General features: G+C 36.8%; 5 protein-coding genes across 6 annotated transcripts in view; 1 reads left to right on the top strand and 4 right to left on the bottom strand.

Moving 5' to 3' along the window:
- Positions 1-653: 653 nt before the first annotated feature.
- On the bottom strand, positions 654-5,578 carry LOC117987469 (uncharacterized). The gene is made up of 5 exons (XM_034974485.2): positions 5,504-5,578; positions 2,808-2,983; positions 2,191-2,293; positions 1,176-1,363; positions 654-775 (listed from the first exon to the last, which is right to left on the bottom strand). The coding sequence occupies exons 1-5, from the start codon at positions 5,558-5,560 to the stop codon at positions 673-675; spliced, it is 627 nt and encodes a 208-aa protein (XP_034830376.1). The 5' UTR covers positions 5,561-5,578; the 3' UTR covers positions 654-672.
- Positions 5,579-6,497: 919 nt separating this feature from the next.
- LOC117987497 (uncharacterized) lies at positions 6,498-8,236 on the bottom strand. Its single transcript, XM_034974523.2, has 3 exons — positions 8,030-8,236; positions 7,078-7,254; positions 6,498-6,707 (listed from the first exon to the last, which is right to left on the bottom strand). The coding sequence occupies exons 1-3, from the start codon at positions 8,159-8,161 to the stop codon at positions 6,498-6,500; spliced, it is 519 nt and encodes a 172-aa protein (XP_034830414.1). The 5' UTR covers positions 8,162-8,236.
- A 180-nt stretch (positions 8,237-8,416) lies between these two features.
- Positions 8,417-11,115, bottom strand: LOC117987623 (uncharacterized). Its single transcript, XM_034974653.2, has 4 exons — positions 11,093-11,115; positions 10,816-10,993; positions 9,774-10,737; positions 8,417-8,441 (listed from the first exon to the last, which is right to left on the bottom strand). The coding sequence occupies exons 2-4, from the start codon at positions 10,982-10,984 to the stop codon at positions 8,417-8,419; spliced, it is 1,158 nt and encodes a 385-aa protein (XP_034830544.2). The 5' UTR covers positions 10,985-10,993; positions 11,093-11,115.
- A 605-nt stretch (positions 11,116-11,720) lies between these two features.
- On the top strand, positions 11,721-15,086 carry LOC117987389 (uncharacterized). The gene is made up of 3 exons (XM_069502462.1): positions 11,721-11,858; positions 12,793-12,992; positions 13,577-15,086. Exons 2-3 carry the CDS (start codon positions 12,812-12,814, stop codon positions 15,013-15,015), a joined length of 1,620 nt encoding a protein of 539 aa, XP_069358563.1. The 5' UTR covers positions 11,721-11,858; positions 12,793-12,811; the 3' UTR covers positions 15,016-15,086.
- The window catches only part of Mur89F (Mucin related 89F), a 31,277-nt gene continuing 30,616 nt past the window's right edge, over positions 15,085-15,745 (bottom strand). For both annotated transcript variants that reach the window (XM_034974935.1, XM_069502458.1), the window contains exon 5: positions 15,085-15,669. In XM_034974935.1, the coding sequence (XP_034830826.1) occupies positions 15,397-15,669 (273 nt within the window). In that variant the 3' untranslated portion in view covers positions 15,085-15,396. The remainder of the gene's footprint in view (positions 15,670-15,745) is intronic.

Below are 15,745 nucleotides of genomic sequence, written 5' to 3'. Positions count from 1 at the left end.
ACACGTCTATGGTAAGACTGAATGGAGATTTGTGATAAATGATATAGTCGTCGTCATAGGTCGTCGTCGTCAACTGATAGACTGATGTTGACTGACTGACTGCTGTATGTATAACTGTATATAATTAAGTATCATAATATTAATGCCTGTTTAGTCGTTCGCGTTGAAAAAGAAAACCGACCAAGTGCTTAGTATCAATAAAACCTTAAGAGTGATCTTCTTGGTCAACTTGAGAGCATGCTATTACAATCAACATTTACGAGCGGGACATACTCAAGAGCGAGATGCATATGTGTGAACAACGCGAATCATCGTTCAGTATTATGTTATTTTTTTAAGCTTAGCTTAGAGATGTTTCTTAACTTTCAAAAATCCATACTAATATTATAAATGCCAAAGTGTGTCTGTCTGTCTGTCTTAGAGTTAGCTTATATCCCGGGGAAGGACATAGTCTACTTTTTATTCCGGAAAATTAAAAAGTTCCTACGGGATTTTAAAAAACAAATCCACGCGGACAACGTCATCTAGTTAGTAATATTCTACGTAAGTTGGTAGTAGGTAGGTACAATTAAACTGCAATTATAGTTTAGTTACCAATTTAATATTGTATGGTTATGATAATAATGGGCTCACTACAGAACTGAAAAGAAATGCTAATTACAAAATGGGAAATCATTGAGGGGATGTAAGAATTGGATTTTTAATGAAACTGTCCCTCTTCGAATCAGTAGGTAGCAGCGGTGGATTGTATTCAAAGAATTTTGCTATGAAATACCTGAAACACAACCGTAACTTTTAGTAGGTAGGTATCCGCGACAGGTGGCAATCGGGGTATGAGGCGGGGGGACGCCCCTTTCACGCGCGCTCGCCCGCACCTAGTTAGCGCGGGGTCTGTGCGGCTGTGTAGGGCGTTCGCTTCCCGATTTCCATTTCAACCTGTCGCGTACGTAGGTAATTAAGTAACAATAAATGAATGGGATGTTAGTTTTATCACTTATTACAGGATAATAGATTTGAACTGCATTGTTTGTCAAAAATTACACTTTTTCGAAATAATAGGTACGTAGTCGCAAAGAGGCGTCATGGTCTAAAACCTACTCATTTTGAGAGGAGACTGTACTCAGTAGCCGGTCATGGGTTGTTGATGATAATGCTGGTGATGTGTAGGCACGTACCAGACAAGAATTTCAACGGTGATTAGGACGCACGCTGCAATAGTCTGAGCAGCTACCACGGCCGGTTCCGCCGGGCCGCGCAACACGGCTGCCAGTAACGCGTCACTAGCATCCGAGGCCGTCTCTAGAGCTGCCACAAGTAACGCTGGCGCTGCGAGCCAGCGAGCGCCGCGGTGCCACCAAGATTGCTGTTGGCAAAAATATTAAATTACATATTATTGGCCGTCTATTAGCCTCTTCTTGAGGGACTCCGAACGAGAACCAAGTTGATCGATATAGCTCAGCGGGTGGCAAAGCTGAAGTGGCATTGGGCAGGGCACATAATTAGACGTTGGGGTCCCAAGGTGCTGGAATGGTGACCTTGCACCGGAAAGCGCAGCGCTGGATAAACCCCCGCTAGGTGGACGAACGACATCAGGTGAATCGCAGGGAGCCGCTGCATTCAGGTGGCGCACGACATGGCGTGTCGAAGTCTTTTTTTTAATATTACAGACCAGCACTGTTCGAAGACTTTGGTCTTCAAGCACTGAGGAATTTTTGACAAGAAGATATCTCGAAGCTCGTTGGAAGATCCCCCACTAGGTGCACGGACGACATCAGACGAGTCGAAGGGAGCCGCTGGATTCAGGCAGCGCAAGACCTTGGCGTGTGGAAGTCAATACAAGAGACTTATGTCCAGCAGTGGACGTCTATCGGTCGATGATGATGATTGTCCTCTTCGGCTGTTGGATAACAGTCAGTAGATCCCTGCCTAGCTAAGCGTCGACCTCCCTGGCGCAGTGGTGAATGCTGTGGTAGCTGGTATGTTAACGTGTTTGTTAGACTCACGTAGGTATCTCTACACTTAAAACTAGGGGTTACAGTTACATAATCTTTAATAATAAGTTAATAAATCTGTTCCAAACTTTTTAAATAGTGTACACTCTTCATCGTCTACGTCATGTAGGTACATAGAAATTAGAAACCGACATGTAGACGATGTAGATTATAGATAGGTAGGTAGGTATAGACCTACCTTAGACATGACGGCTATGAGGAGAAGGAGAGAGGTAGCACCCGTCACAAAAGCGCTTAATTTGCTGTACCCCATCAGAAGGCGTATGGTTGGTTTCGTTAACCTGAAAATTATACACATTCCAATCTAATGGCACCTTAACCAAGGTGGTACAAAATATATAAAAGGAAAAGGTGATTGAATGACTGACTAACTTATCTATCAACGCACAGCTCAAACTACTGGACGGATCGTGCTGAAATTTGGCATGCAGAAAGCTATTATGACCTGGACGTCCGCTAAGAAAGGATTTTTGAAAATTCAACCCCTAACAGGGTAAAACAGGGGTTTGAAATTTGCGTAGTCCACGCTGACGAAGTCCACGCGGACGGAGCATAAGCTAATCACCCTTACTATAAATTCGAAAGTGTGTTTGTTTGTTGGTTTGTCCTTCAATCACGTCGTAACAGTGCAACAGATTGACGGGATTTTTTGCATGGATATAGATAAAGACCTGGAGAGTGACGTAGGTTACTTTTTATCCCAGAAAATCAAAAAGTTCCCACGGGATTTTTATAAAACCTAATTCCACGCGGACGAAGTCGGGGGCATCAGCTAGTATAATATAAAAATCTTACCGTCTAGCAAAGCTAACATTATTGAGCCTTTGTGTAACCTCGTCATCGTCAAGCTCTAGCTCTACGGGTTGCGAGGCGAATGCGCAAGCCGACATCGACACTCCCAACAGACCAACCCACAGTGCACGGAGCTTTACGCGAAAACCATCGGCATTCTCGACTTTTACTGAATTTTGCTGAAAAAATTCAGCTTGATTAATCTATTACGAGAAGGTAGGTACTTACTCCTTTTAATCTTTATTTGTCGATATCAAATCCATTGTATCCATATACTTAGCTTCTATAAGTACTACGGACTGACCGAAGCGTGCATTTCACAATAATTATACATAGGTATTTAATTCATATTTTGCGGAGGTCCATCGATATATACAAGCTTGATTTGCTATAATCCGCCAAAACAGACAAATCTCAGGAGTTTCTCCTGAGGATTGTCCGGTCCGGTGTTGGAGTTTGCTTGCTTTTCCTGCTTCTTTAATAGTGGGAGGATGGGTGGCGCATATTACATACTGCATGTTGTACCCAAGGGCGGATCCAGGGGGGGGTCTGGGGGTCATGACCCCCCCCTGGGCTGCGTCCAGGACCTAGGTGGACCACTAATTAAAATTGTTAAACATAATGTTTTTTATATTTTTTATACCTAGATTTTATGTAAGTTCCTTCAATACTTAATCAATTTAATATAATATTTTGTATGATGGCAAAAACATTATGTTCTTGCGAACAAACGCATCCAAAATTTGAATTTTACCGCGCCACCGCTACCTTTCATCGAGATAATAGGTACCTATTAGATTTTAAGGAATGTTTTTTTTGTAAATATTTGTGTTTGTGTTTATCATGTGTCGGATCAACCAATAAATGTACTTCTATTCTATTCTATTCTAGATATGTCACATTTCGTGTGACGTTCTTCAATGATTGAAGAACATCACACGGCACTTGCCCAGGGCCCACGATCGATTGGGGCCCAGTAGTCCCTGCCAGATCACCAAACTATAACAGACCAACCGATATTTTAATACCCAAAAACATATTTATTTCGATAAAATCAACGGTCAAAAAAGCCATCTCAAACAAAGGACCGTAGAGATTGTTAAATAGTCTTATATCCGATCTTTATTGTCTTTACTGATAACGCAAATGATAGAATATTTCATTCTTTTTCACACTTTTAAAAAATTCCCGACAGTAAAAACCTCTAAAAGTAAAAAATAATATGTATTATATACCTATAATGTATTTGGTCGGATTGGTCCCCTACGTTTATTATTTATAGTAAAGTTTTTATTATCCAAGCGCTCGTTGCATCTGGGGACCCCTAAAGATAATAGAACTATTCTTTATGCAACAGATGACTTTATAGTTTTTAGTACAAAATTTCTGGCATTTATCTTTATCGTAATACAAAATTTCTGGCATTTATCTTTATCGTGATACAATATTTCTGACATTTATCTTTTCTTTTTTTTGTAAATAATGTCATAAATTTTGCGCTCGCTTCGCTCGCACGTTCTGTTCACTACGATTAAAAATCTCTTCCGAGATGCAAGCTATCACTGAGTAGTACCTACCTACCTACATTTGGCCGTGAAAAAGTACCTAACAAGATGATAGACGCTTTAGCTCTGTATTAGTTGTTGCCCGTCCGCAACCTTGTCCGCATTGATTTAGGTTTTCAAAAAACCGTAGGAACTCTTTGATTTTCCGCATAAAAACTGTATGCAGGTTTCCGGGATGAAAGCTTTCTCTGTGTAGTACCTGGTCAAAAAGATAGACCGTCAAATGGTAACAGATAAGTAGATAGATACGCTTTCGCATTTATAATATTAGTAGCTACCTTATAATTTTTTCGTAAATATATGAAAAATTTCGCGCTCGCTTCGCTCGCGCTTTTACTTTATATTGGTTGATGTCCGCAACTTCGTCCACATAGATTTAGTTTTTTTTTAATTTCCGTGAGAACCCTTTAATTTTCCGGGATAAAAAGCCGTTTCCGAGTGTAAACTATCTCTGAATAGTACCAAATTTTGATTTAGAATATGGACTTTGAAAAGATAACAGATAGATAGAAACATTCGCATTTATAATACGTCTAGAACGTGACTTATCTGCTTTCTTTGCCTATTCCAAGAAAATAATACCTACTCTGTCAAGATCATAGGGGCCCCGTTATTCTAATGTGCCCAGGGCCTCCAATAGGTTAAAGACGGCCCTGCGTGCGGGTTTGCGGGGCGTCCCCCCCCCCCCAACCCCCGCTCGTCATACCCCGATTACCAACTCGACCTGTCGCAAGAGGTCGAGATGTTGTGACTTGACCACGACTATGTGACCCCCCCTGGCACCAAAGCTGGATCCGCCCTTGGTTGTACCATACAGATTTATTTGTCTGTTTTGGCTTTTGGCGGATTATAGCGAATTAAGTTTGGCGTTCCTTGTAAAATAAATTTATTATTTCGCATGCGCAGCGACGATGAATCATGTTGTGCAATCACAACACAGTATATATACGAGTAGATATCATAATAATATGTTCATGGGCGGCGGTATATTGTATATCATTATGCAGCGCCAGAGGAACCGCCAATGCGCTGGCATTATTGTTGATTTGCCCATTGAATAGGTGGTAGGTTTGCCACAATTTTTAACTGTGTGGCAAAGTGCAAAATGTAAACTATGGAGCTTTCCAAGCTTACCGCATTCTCGTGTTTGAGTCGGATGCTTTCTAATAAACACTTGCTTTCGGTGTCCATCTTGTTTAATTATATTCGGTGCAAAAAATGGTAGGTAGATATGTACCAAAATACAGCTAGAACTTAGAAGGTACCTATAAGAATTAGTGTGCCATGGGTGCCATGCGAATTGTTGTCGGCTTTAACGGTCAATATAATTACGAATTCTCACATGATATTTACCACATTTACCTATAGGTACTGTCATTGTTAATTAGCATGGCGTGATGACATTGTAGTAGACTTAAATTTTTGACATTCAACAAGGAGAATTTAATGGTCAAAATTTAAAAACTAGACTTGGTACTAAGGACTAAGAGACCGTGAGGGCCAGACCTTTTTTATTAAAAAAAACTGAAAGTTTATCTGCGCATTGTTCTCCCCAACACAGGGAGAAACGATCATGAAGTTCGGAACTTGGATCATGGTGGTTTTCGCAGATAACAGGTAACAAAGACGTGTAAAAATCTTTCGTTCTATTTTTTTATATTTTCTTCTTATTAAGTTGTATTAGAAATCACGTCATGCATTGCCAGACAGTATCATAGCAACCCCATGCCAGAGCAGCCAGACACCTTTACGGCGATTATACACTTCCGTCATCCGAGTTCTATCCGTCATCCGTGAGAATACCAGCGATTATCTAGGACATCCGTCATAAGCTCCCATACAAAACAAAAAAGAACGTATTTTCACGGACTCGGATCGGATGCAGGGCGTCACCGCTCTTAAAGTTTAAAAGTTGTTGCGACGACAAGCGCTATTTAGGCGCTATCAAAGAAAATCTCGCTCGGGAGAAAAGCGAGTGTCGCTGAGCGAGTTTTTCTTTGATAGCTCTTGGCCAAAACAATCACGTGCCATTAATTATGTTAAATATACATAGGTGTAATATATTATAGTATAGTTTAAAACAATTAAAGACATTAAATACTAGTCGTGTATAATTTTCTTAGTTGATTTAAAGATCACAAACACATAAGTACTGTCTGAACACACAAAACTCTTGAAGCCAGTTGAAAGTCATCACCACAATAGCAATCAACTTGTGCTGTAGTTGAGCCAAAGTCTTCAGTTTCAAGTTGGATAAGAAGAGAATGGTATTGAGTAGTCTTACACAAATCACAACCATCTGACCGGCCAGGTGTGGCAAGAAAAGTGACGGATTTTCCTGAAAATTTATATAATACTTACTTACCTACCACTTATAATAATAATACTTACTAATCTACCTACCAGATAATACCTAAATAATCTTTACTTACTAATTCTGATGAATTAATAAGAGTTATTGAACACAAAGGAAAAAAACAGGACAAAAATTATATATTCAAACAACTTCAATAGTATATTAATCGAGATACCTACTTAATTTAGAAACTTTAGATTCACCACGCCCGGCACCATAACTGACGAAATATTCTTAGAAGGGTAGGTATAGCTTATTTACGAAGTTTTCCTTTATTTTCATAAGAAACCATTCCAAGATTAATTCACTAATCCAGGACTAGTACCTAACAAATTAATAGAAACATGCTTACTGTAAGGCATCCGACCAAAAGGCAAGTGTACTGAATCAAACCCAAAGAAGTTGCAATGATCTTCAAATCATGCACGAGCATTGCATTTCGGTTCAAGCGATTCACATTTTCGCTATCTCCCACTGCGCTAGTTGGTATTTCACCCAAATGTTTCTTTATATGGTGTATGTTGACGAACTAGAAACAAAAAGCTCTATGACGGATGATCTCAAATAAGATACATCGCCCACAGTGACTTTTTGCGGCGATAAAGTATAGACACAGCCGCAACAAATTTTCGATACAGTATGCGATGCGTTGCTGGCCTATATGTAAGCATATATATAAAAGGAAAAGGTGACTGACTGACTGACAGACTGACTGATCAAACTACTGGACGGATCGGGCTGAAATGCATGCATGCAGATAGCTATTATGATGTAGACGTCCGCTAAGAAAGGATTTTTGAAAATTCAACCCCTAAGGGGATAAAATAGGAGTTTGAAGTTTTTGTAGTCCACGCGGACGAAGTCGCGAGCATAAGCTAGTATAAGTATATAGGTGATGGTAAGGTATGAAAAATGCAAATGCAACTGCTAACGAAATGTAGGTATCAGCTATCGATACTTCTTGTAGCGATTCAGCCGCGCGTCTTAAATGTATCAATACAAAAATCGCCGTGAGCGATGTTCCTTGTTAATAATTAGGTGCTCTTTTGTTCGCCCTAACATGTTTCTGGAGTCAACCAGGGTCTTCTTATTATTCTTGACCGATGAAGTAGTAGTGATTCCCACAAACTAGTCTTGTAGGTATAGCTTGACTCCAGCAGCTTATTACCTACCTCCCTGCGATTACTTAGATATCGTCTGTCCACATAATGTCGCGAGACTATTTTGTAGATATAAGTATTTCAATGTACCTGCTGCTGAATAGAGAAACTATAGCTTCATAAAGCTATCAAAATAGGACTTACCAAACCAAGAGTACTATAGACATAAGTGTATGGAATACTAATAGAAAATGTTGGACTTTTGCAAAACAACTTTGTGCTTGTAAAATGCGGTTTGAGAACCTGACCTAAAATAATACTGAACGGTAATTTCATTTTAAACTGTGTGGAAATTACCAAAATACTTTGTGATCATTCATTCTATGATTCGCAATCATGATGAAAGTTAATTTTGTCCAAGTTATTTTAACCAAATACTTCGATAAATTACGTAATTTTAAATAATTTCTCAAATGTAACCAAGCATACAACAAAGAGTATATAATCACTACATTTTACATACAATCGTATAATTTTATAGAAATAAACGGATAAATCACAGATCTTGATCATTGATGAATAGTTGATTGATCAATGATTGACGCTGACCATAGACCTAGAATACAAACTGACTTTTTATTCCAAGCACAGTTCCACAGCTACCAAAATTGCGGAACCGGCAGGAAACGAACCTACGTCTTCTGGGTTCGCGCCCGAGGAAATTAAATATTAGTAGTATATAAATCCTCGAAAATGGATTCTAAACTGACTATGTAGTGATTATATTATATTATTTGGACTATGGGACTGTGCTACTTATACTTACGCTACTATATAATTAAAGATACTCTGGCCAGAAATTAATAGTAATTAATAGCTACGTCCAGGTTAGCTCCACGCAAGTAACTGTAACACCTATTTTCTCTACGTCTTTCTCTCGAATCAAGCAGTGCCTGTTATTTTAAGGGAACAGGTCCCTTGGTCAGAGGCATAATACGCAAAAACTTTTCGTGCAAGTCCTTTCCAAAACTAGGTACGGAAAGGATTTATAAAAATTCAAACGGGATCCTTAAAAACTTTAATCCACGTAAACTTCCTGAAATCTCGGGAATCAGTAACATGGAACTATGAGTCAGCTTAGCTTGTGCATTAACACACGTAAGTCATAAAATAATAATCATCATCATCATCAACCGATAGACGTCCACTTCTGGACATAGGTCTCTTGTAGGGAGTCCCACACGCCACGGTCTTGCGCCGCCTGAATCCAGCTGCTCCCTGCGACTCGTCTGATGTCGTCCTTTTACCTAGTGGGGGGTCTTCCATCAATGTGTCTTCCGGTGCAAGGTCGCCATTCCAGCACCTTGGGACCCCAACGTCTATCGGTTTTACGAACCATAAAAATAATGTATTAATTCAATTCTTTATTTCTCAAACATCACACAACATCAAACAATTTGAACATTAAAAACTAAGAAAATATAAAAATAAATACGTAATTTAAAAATAAACATTAACTAGGAAAGCGTCTTACACAACATTGTAAAGTACTCGAATATTTTCACAATAAATATCATTTCTTAAAAATCCTGAACACTGGCTTAGAAGAGTGTCTTTAATTGCAAATTGAGGGCTAACTCTCTGACAACCAGAAGATAACAAGTGAGATAAAAACGGATGATGTCGTGAGGAAGATGCCACAAAATGCCCTTCTGGGGTTAAAGATAGATATTTTGATTTGTCTTGCCCTTGTTTTGTTGCGTGTTTTAAAGATGCAAGATTTGGTGGAGCCAGAGTTTTAAGTAAGGAGTAGGAGGGACCAACTTTATCCGGAAATCCAAATACATCGTAAAATAAAACTTGAGGCATATCGACATTAAAATTTGAAATATTCGGTACATTAAAAATATCAAAAATATAAGGCGGTTTTATTTCGTCAAGAGCATACCAGTTATAAGTACTATTGATTTTCTTAGATATATTAATTTTATGGGGGTTTGGTATATTTTCTGATATGGCTTCATTTAAGTTATCATCAATAGTATGATTTTTTACTTCAATGTTAGAAGTATCAGTATCATTAACTGTAATATCACGTTTACTTCTATGAGTTCTTATAACTCGTGTATTGTTTACAACTTTTACATCAGTGCTATCTGCTCCAAAAAATGAACACGTTTCGTTTAAAATTTGATTCATTAGATTGAATAACATTGAAAATAATTCACTTTCCTCTTGATTATCCAAAGAATTAAACGTATCGGCATATTTTTCTGATTTAATACCGTCATTGTGTTGTTGAAGGATAGTATCAATCCCACGATCAAGAGCTCTATTTTGGATAAATTGGTCATTGAAGGTTATAAGATCAAATCCAATTCCACCATTTTGCCAAATTGCATATATCCTAGCATAAAATGATAAGTAGTTTGGAGGAATAATTCTCCATTTGTATCCTAAAGGAGTCATTGCCATATACTTGCTGAGATACATTACAGTTATATTAACGTTTTGATATCTTCTTTGAAATTCTTTTATTTCTCTTTTATAATTTTGGCCAAAAATATTATTGAAAGGACCAGCTATTTGTGGAACTAATCTTTTTAAGAATCTTAAGTGCCTAGAACCTTGAACGGAGTTCTGCCAAGAATCGTCAATTAGAAAGTATACGTTAAAATGTAATAATGGGTATTGTTTTGCCATGTACGAAATGTACTCGGAAAAGAGCGAGAATGGTACGTAAGCATCTCGAGAAACAATATGGTGGTAGAAAACGTCGCTAGCGGGTCTAGAGTCATTACATCTGACGATCACAACTGGTTGTCTTCTAAAAACACTCATGCCTAGAGCAAAAAGTATGAGAAAGGAAATCAACATCACAATGGTGGTCATCCAGCAAGCGGATACAAATTCTGCAACAAAAACAAAAACTTCTTTTTAATATTGATTCACACATATTTTACTAGGTTAGCTTCTCCTGTATAGCTTACCAGGCCAACGGCTACTCCAGGATTGCTTGGGTGTACAAGTGACGTGCCATCCAGATGACGCTATTTTTGAAGGAAGTTGAGTCTTCATTACGTTATCTCCACTGCCGGACTCTACTTTGAGTAGCGGATACTGTTCATCGCGTTGTACTTGCGGAGCATGCTCGATCATTCTTTAAGGCTGTATCAAACGAAAATGAAAAAAAGAGAAGCCTGTTCTTCTATAATACGTATATAATATAGTTCTCTCACACATTCATCGAAATTGTATTTAATTTACCTTTTCGTTGGTTACCTAGTTTCCAAGGAATATATTATTACTGATTGTTTCTACTTTTAAAGCTTTATTTTGTTGAAAAGAATGAGCTTTTTGGCCTTATTTTTTGTTGGATCAGTGTGACATTAAATTTTGAAATTCTTTTTTCAAGTTATGTGACACATTTACTCGGCACGCGAAGTGGCGAGGGCGAAAATAGCGAAAATGTAAATTATAATTTTTTTATAGTACCTACCTACTTAAGTAAATTTTTTTGGTTTTATATTTTGTATTGGACATTAGGTATAGATTAAACTGTATAATCGCCACGAAGTCATTGATCTTAAAATTTAAGCACGAAATTAAGCCCTTATTGTACAATTTACTATTTTATATCTACTGTTACTTTTCAGTACTTACCTATAACCTAGTCTACTATTATCGAGGGATGCCAGGTGTTGCATAAAAAATAAAAATGGTTCAAGATAGCAAGTCATTCCAATTTTCATAGTTGAGTAAGTCAGTTGAATATAGGACGAATAGAGCGACTGTGTCAAATAATAGAACGAGAAAGTATGTGTTTTTTTAAAGAATGTATAATAATGACGTCACATTAAAGTTAGTACGTGAGATCAGCGCATGTTGAATCAACTAAATTAGAGCGGAACCTATAAACGTATAAACGTGCCAGCCGCACAAATTAAAGTTAAACTTGATCTAAGAACATCGATTACAATGTAATGGAAAAGAGTGTTTCCAATAAAATTTACACTGAAACAGCAAAATCTGGGTAAGTATATATATATATATTCTGAATTTACATTCAAGTGTTATAGTAGGTTTCAAAATTACAAGTGAAAAATCGCAAGGGTCAAGTGGAATTAGTACCTGTAATATATGACTAATAGACCGATTTGGATTTTCAGTCATAGAGTTGTATAACCCCGTGGGTACTCTTTAATTTTCCGAGATTAAAAGTAGGCTACGTCCGTCTCCGGGATGCAAGCTTTCAAAATCGGTTTTTATTTAATTTTAGATACCTACAAGCTGATACAAGTTACAATATGTCTATGTTAACTCGTTGCAAGGACTATCTCTCTAAAAATACAAAAATACTTTTTTGTTTCGTTGTTTGTTTGATGTCTCTTGTCTTTAGTGACATAAATTTTTGTGGCAGACTCGCCTGACTTGAATTTTTTAGGTAAGTACGTAATTATATATTTTTTTATTTTAAATTAATTATCTCCTCTCTAGCGTTAAAAATTGACTAAATATTTATAGATCTCTTACTTTTAAAGACATTTCTAGTATTATAAATTTGATTATTCGTAGACAAGAAGAGAACGTGTGCGCGCATCACACAAAACCTGGTGTTTTTTTAACTAATTATAATATAAGTAGGTATATAATCAGTCTATGGTAGGTACCTATTTATTAGAACTATTAGGTAGCTAATGGCCGACATTCATTGTGATGCGACTCTCGCGTCACGTAAATTGATCATACTATTATCAGAAAGTCCTGATCCAAACTTCTCGCAAGAATATTGCCATCTACATTTCTAGTGTTGCGGTCCCGCAACCGTGGTGGGCACGGGCAAGAACCGCTCCGTGAGTTCCTAGCGTTACAGTTTGGTCCCAATTTTAGCGGGCAAAAATAAGGCACAAGCTCGTTTATAAGTTTACATATTTTTTTACCTTCATGAATGACTCCATATTTTTCAGATTGAACTGATGGGCAGTAATGACTGAATCTCATCAAGATCAAGAACAGCACCCGCTGCTATGCGATGAGTGCTCTGACGAAAAGTTACATATCCAAGACACAAGTCCAAAGTTCCACAGGCGGTTTCGCCATTCAGTTTCAACAGGACGAGCCAGGACGCATGCTCTAGGAGCTGCTGCTATTATTACTAAGTGGCCAGGTAACAATAGAAAACGTGATTACTTTTTTCATCTTCAACCGATAGATGTTCCCTGCTAGACATAGGTCTCTTATAGAGACTTCACGTGCCACGGTGTTGCGCCACCTGAATCCAGAAGCTCCCTGCGACTCGATTGAAGTCGTCTGTCCACCCAGTGTTTTCTTCCGCTGCGCTTTCCGGTGCAGTGTCACCATTCCAGCACCTAATGACCCCAACATCTATAGATTTTTGAAACTATATTGTGCTCTGTCCATTGTTACTTCAGCTTCCAAACCTGCTGAGCTATGTCAGTTACTCTGGTCCTCCTACGGATCTCCTAATTTTACGAGATTTTGCGACACTAGATTTGACTTCACCAAAAGTTAGGACTGGTAGCAAAATTTACACTTTTTGATGTTTTCGTGATGCGGTTGTGACTTGTGTTTTTACTTTTAGTAAAATTATTGTCAACGTTTATAATATATCTCTGGATCTAAAAACCTAAGACAGCGTGTAGATTTTTTTATAGAAAATGGACTCCCCCGCAAGCAAGTGATTTAATAGTTGAAATTATTCTCTAAATACTTAATTCGATTTTTTTTCAGATGACATATCATCTCTACTAACATATTGGTGGATTTTTCTCGGAATGCTGGCTTTTATGGTATTTTTAATTTATAATAGCTTCCTAGCTATTGCTGTGCTTCCTAAGCCTTATGGTCCATTAAAAATTAATAGTTCAAACTCCACAACAGAAAATAAATTGAATGAAAATCCCAGTACACTAACTATATACATGCACGTTTTTGTTGCAAGTTATGAAGAATTCAACAGTAATGATTATATTCCATACATTCAGACAATTGCAAAGAAATATACAAATTTCAAATATAAATTATTTGTTGTTGTAAATGATTCAACTGAAGATTCCACTAATGATAATATAAGTGATAAGCAGATAAATGAGTTGGCTTTAAATTCATTGTGGACTGATAATGAAATAATTATTAGTAAAACAAAACTATACGAGAATCTTACTGTACAACATATTTCTCTTACTGAATACATGGATACTTCCCCATTAAAGAAATATTGGCGACTTCTACCTCATCAATTTATTGGATTCTTCGCTCGATGTATAGCTGTTTGGGATAAAGGAGGTGTAGCAATTAACCCCTTAATATTGACTCCAAAATCACCAAATTCAGTTTACATAGAAAAACTATACAGCATCTTAGAAAAATTTCAATCAAAACATAAATTAATGCCTATTCAGAAAAGGAAGATATCAAAAAAATCCAAGAAGAAATTGAATAATATCCGTGACATTATAATAGATTTAGAAAAGGATGACAATGTGAATGAATATATTTTGACAGATAGTCTTGCCGTAGCAGAGAATATTCCAACTATCGCAGCAACTTCTTTCACAACTAAAAGAAATGCAAACTACATTTCATTTGATCAGCGTAATCCCCCACAATCAATAGAAAAACAAAATGATGAAGTTTGGCGGAAAAACTATTCTGACAAAGAGAATATAATAAAATCTGGCAATTCTATCTCGCCAATCAAAGCAATAAATGACACTAATGGCGTAGCAGCGGCACAAAAAATCCTTCCAAAATTTTTGGAACTTCTCTTTCAGTTGAATTCCAAAAACTTAACATCAACTTCACAAAACTTGAAAAATTTTACAAGGGAATTTAAGTTGTCTGACAATCCTCTTTTAAACGATTCTTTGAGTAACGTTATTGCATCAAACATTGACTCAGCAGTTAACAAGTCAATTGTTAAAATAAAAACCAAATCCACCAATAAAACTTTTAGTGGAAATGAAAGTACGAAATTGATTATTATTGATTTAAAAGGTAACTTAATTGCTACAGAAATTGCTTGTCATGCATTTATTGGAACAGTACTCGGTAATATTTTACATTCTACTGATTACGAATCTTTAACAGATTTTATGATGAATGAATTGTCTTTATTTTGTAAAGGAAATTTATCTACGTGTAACAACGTTGAAATTATTTTAGTGTAAGTTTGTTAAATATTTAATAATTTAGTATTATTAACATTAATAATAATGTAGTTTAATAAAATAAAAAAGTTTATAATAAATTATTTATTTTGAATCTTATTCTAATCAGTCGTGATCAAAATAATGTTTGTAATGTAGTACAATATTTTGTTCACAAATTATTAGTATCCTTAGGATTATGGCAGCACTTTTACACTGAGTAAAATCCATCATATTTTTATAATAAACAGCGGACTAGAATAATTACTAAATCAACACTGAGTCTAAAGTTCGTAGGCTACATTGCTACTTAATTTTAAACCAATCTATTATCTACAAGTTATCATAACTTAACACTTTTTATTGCACATAAAACGTACAAACTGTTCCTAAGCAAAAATTTTAAGGTGCTATATTAGAAGTTTCCAATGGTATGTCATATCTTCTTTTCCACGGATAAGATGAACGTTTGCAATCTCTTACTTTTCTTATCGGTTCACATCTTCTGCTAATATTCCAATAGACGTAACCATCTGGACATCTATAAACAAAACCTTGCAATGTTCCAGATTTCGTTAATACACATTTAAGTAAAGACGACGAACACTCCGTACCTTTTTCAAAAGGATAGTGCCCAGAATTTGGACATGCCATACTTTTATTGGTGACTACAAACTGAAACAATGAAGAAAACATAATTAAGTGAAATACTGTAACAAAGTCACAAACTATACCATAGCTATAAACAATG

Source organism: Maniola hyperantus, chromosome 13, assembly GCF_902806685.2.
Source record: "Maniola hyperantus chromosome 13, iAphHyp1.2, whole genome shotgun sequence".
NCBI lineage: Eukaryota > Metazoa > Arthropoda > Insecta > Lepidoptera > Nymphalidae > Maniola > Maniola hyperantus.
This window is presented reverse-complemented; position numbering and strand designations above follow the sequence as displayed.

Excerpts from the sequence above, each read along its gene's own strand:
- LOC117987469 (XM_034974485.2), bottom strand. The coding sequence starts at position 5,560 with ATGGACACCGAAAGCAAGTGTTTATTAGAAAGCATCCGACTCAAACAC. Across the intron at positions 2,984-5,503 it reads GACTCAAACACGAGAATGCG|CAAAATTCAGTAAAAGTCGA; the intron begins GTAAGCTTGGAA and ends GAATTTTTTCAG. Across the intron at positions 776-1,175 it reads ACCGTTGAAATTCTTGTCTG|GTATTTCATAGCAAAATTCT; the intron begins GTACGTGCCTAC and ends GTTGTGTTTCAG.
- LOC117987497 (XM_034974523.2), bottom strand. The coding sequence starts at position 8,161 with ATGAAATTACCGTTCAGTATTATTTTAGGTCAGGTTCTCAAACCGCAT. Across the intron at positions 7,255-8,029 it reads TCTATAGTACTCTTGGTTTG|TTCGTCAACATACACCATAT; the intron begins GTAAGTCCTATT and ends TTTTGTTTCTAG. Across the intron at positions 6,708-7,077 it reads TTTTGGTCGGATGCCTTACA|GAAAATCCGTCACTTTTCTT; the intron begins GTAAGCATGTTT and ends ATAAATTTTCAG.
- LOC117987623 (XM_034974653.2), bottom strand. The coding sequence starts at position 10,984 with ATGATCGAGCATGCTCCGCAAGTACAACGCGATGAACAGTATCCGCTA. Across the intron at positions 10,738-10,815 it reads CTGGAGTAGCCGTTGGCCTG|AATTTGTATCCGCTTGCTGG; the intron begins GTAAGCTATACA and ends TTTTTGTTGCAG. Across the intron at positions 8,442-9,773 it reads ATCAATAGTACTTATAACTG|GTCTATGGTCAGCGTCAATC; the intron begins GTATGCTCTTGA and ends TTTGTATTCTAG.
- LOC117987389 (XM_069502462.1), top strand. The coding sequence starts at position 12,812 with ATGACTGAATCTCATCAAGATCAAGAACAGCACCCGCTGCTATGCGAT. Across the intron at positions 12,993-13,576 it reads TATTATTACTAAGTGGCCAG|ATGACATATCATCTCTACTA; the intron begins GTAACAATAGAA and ends ATTTTTTTTCAG.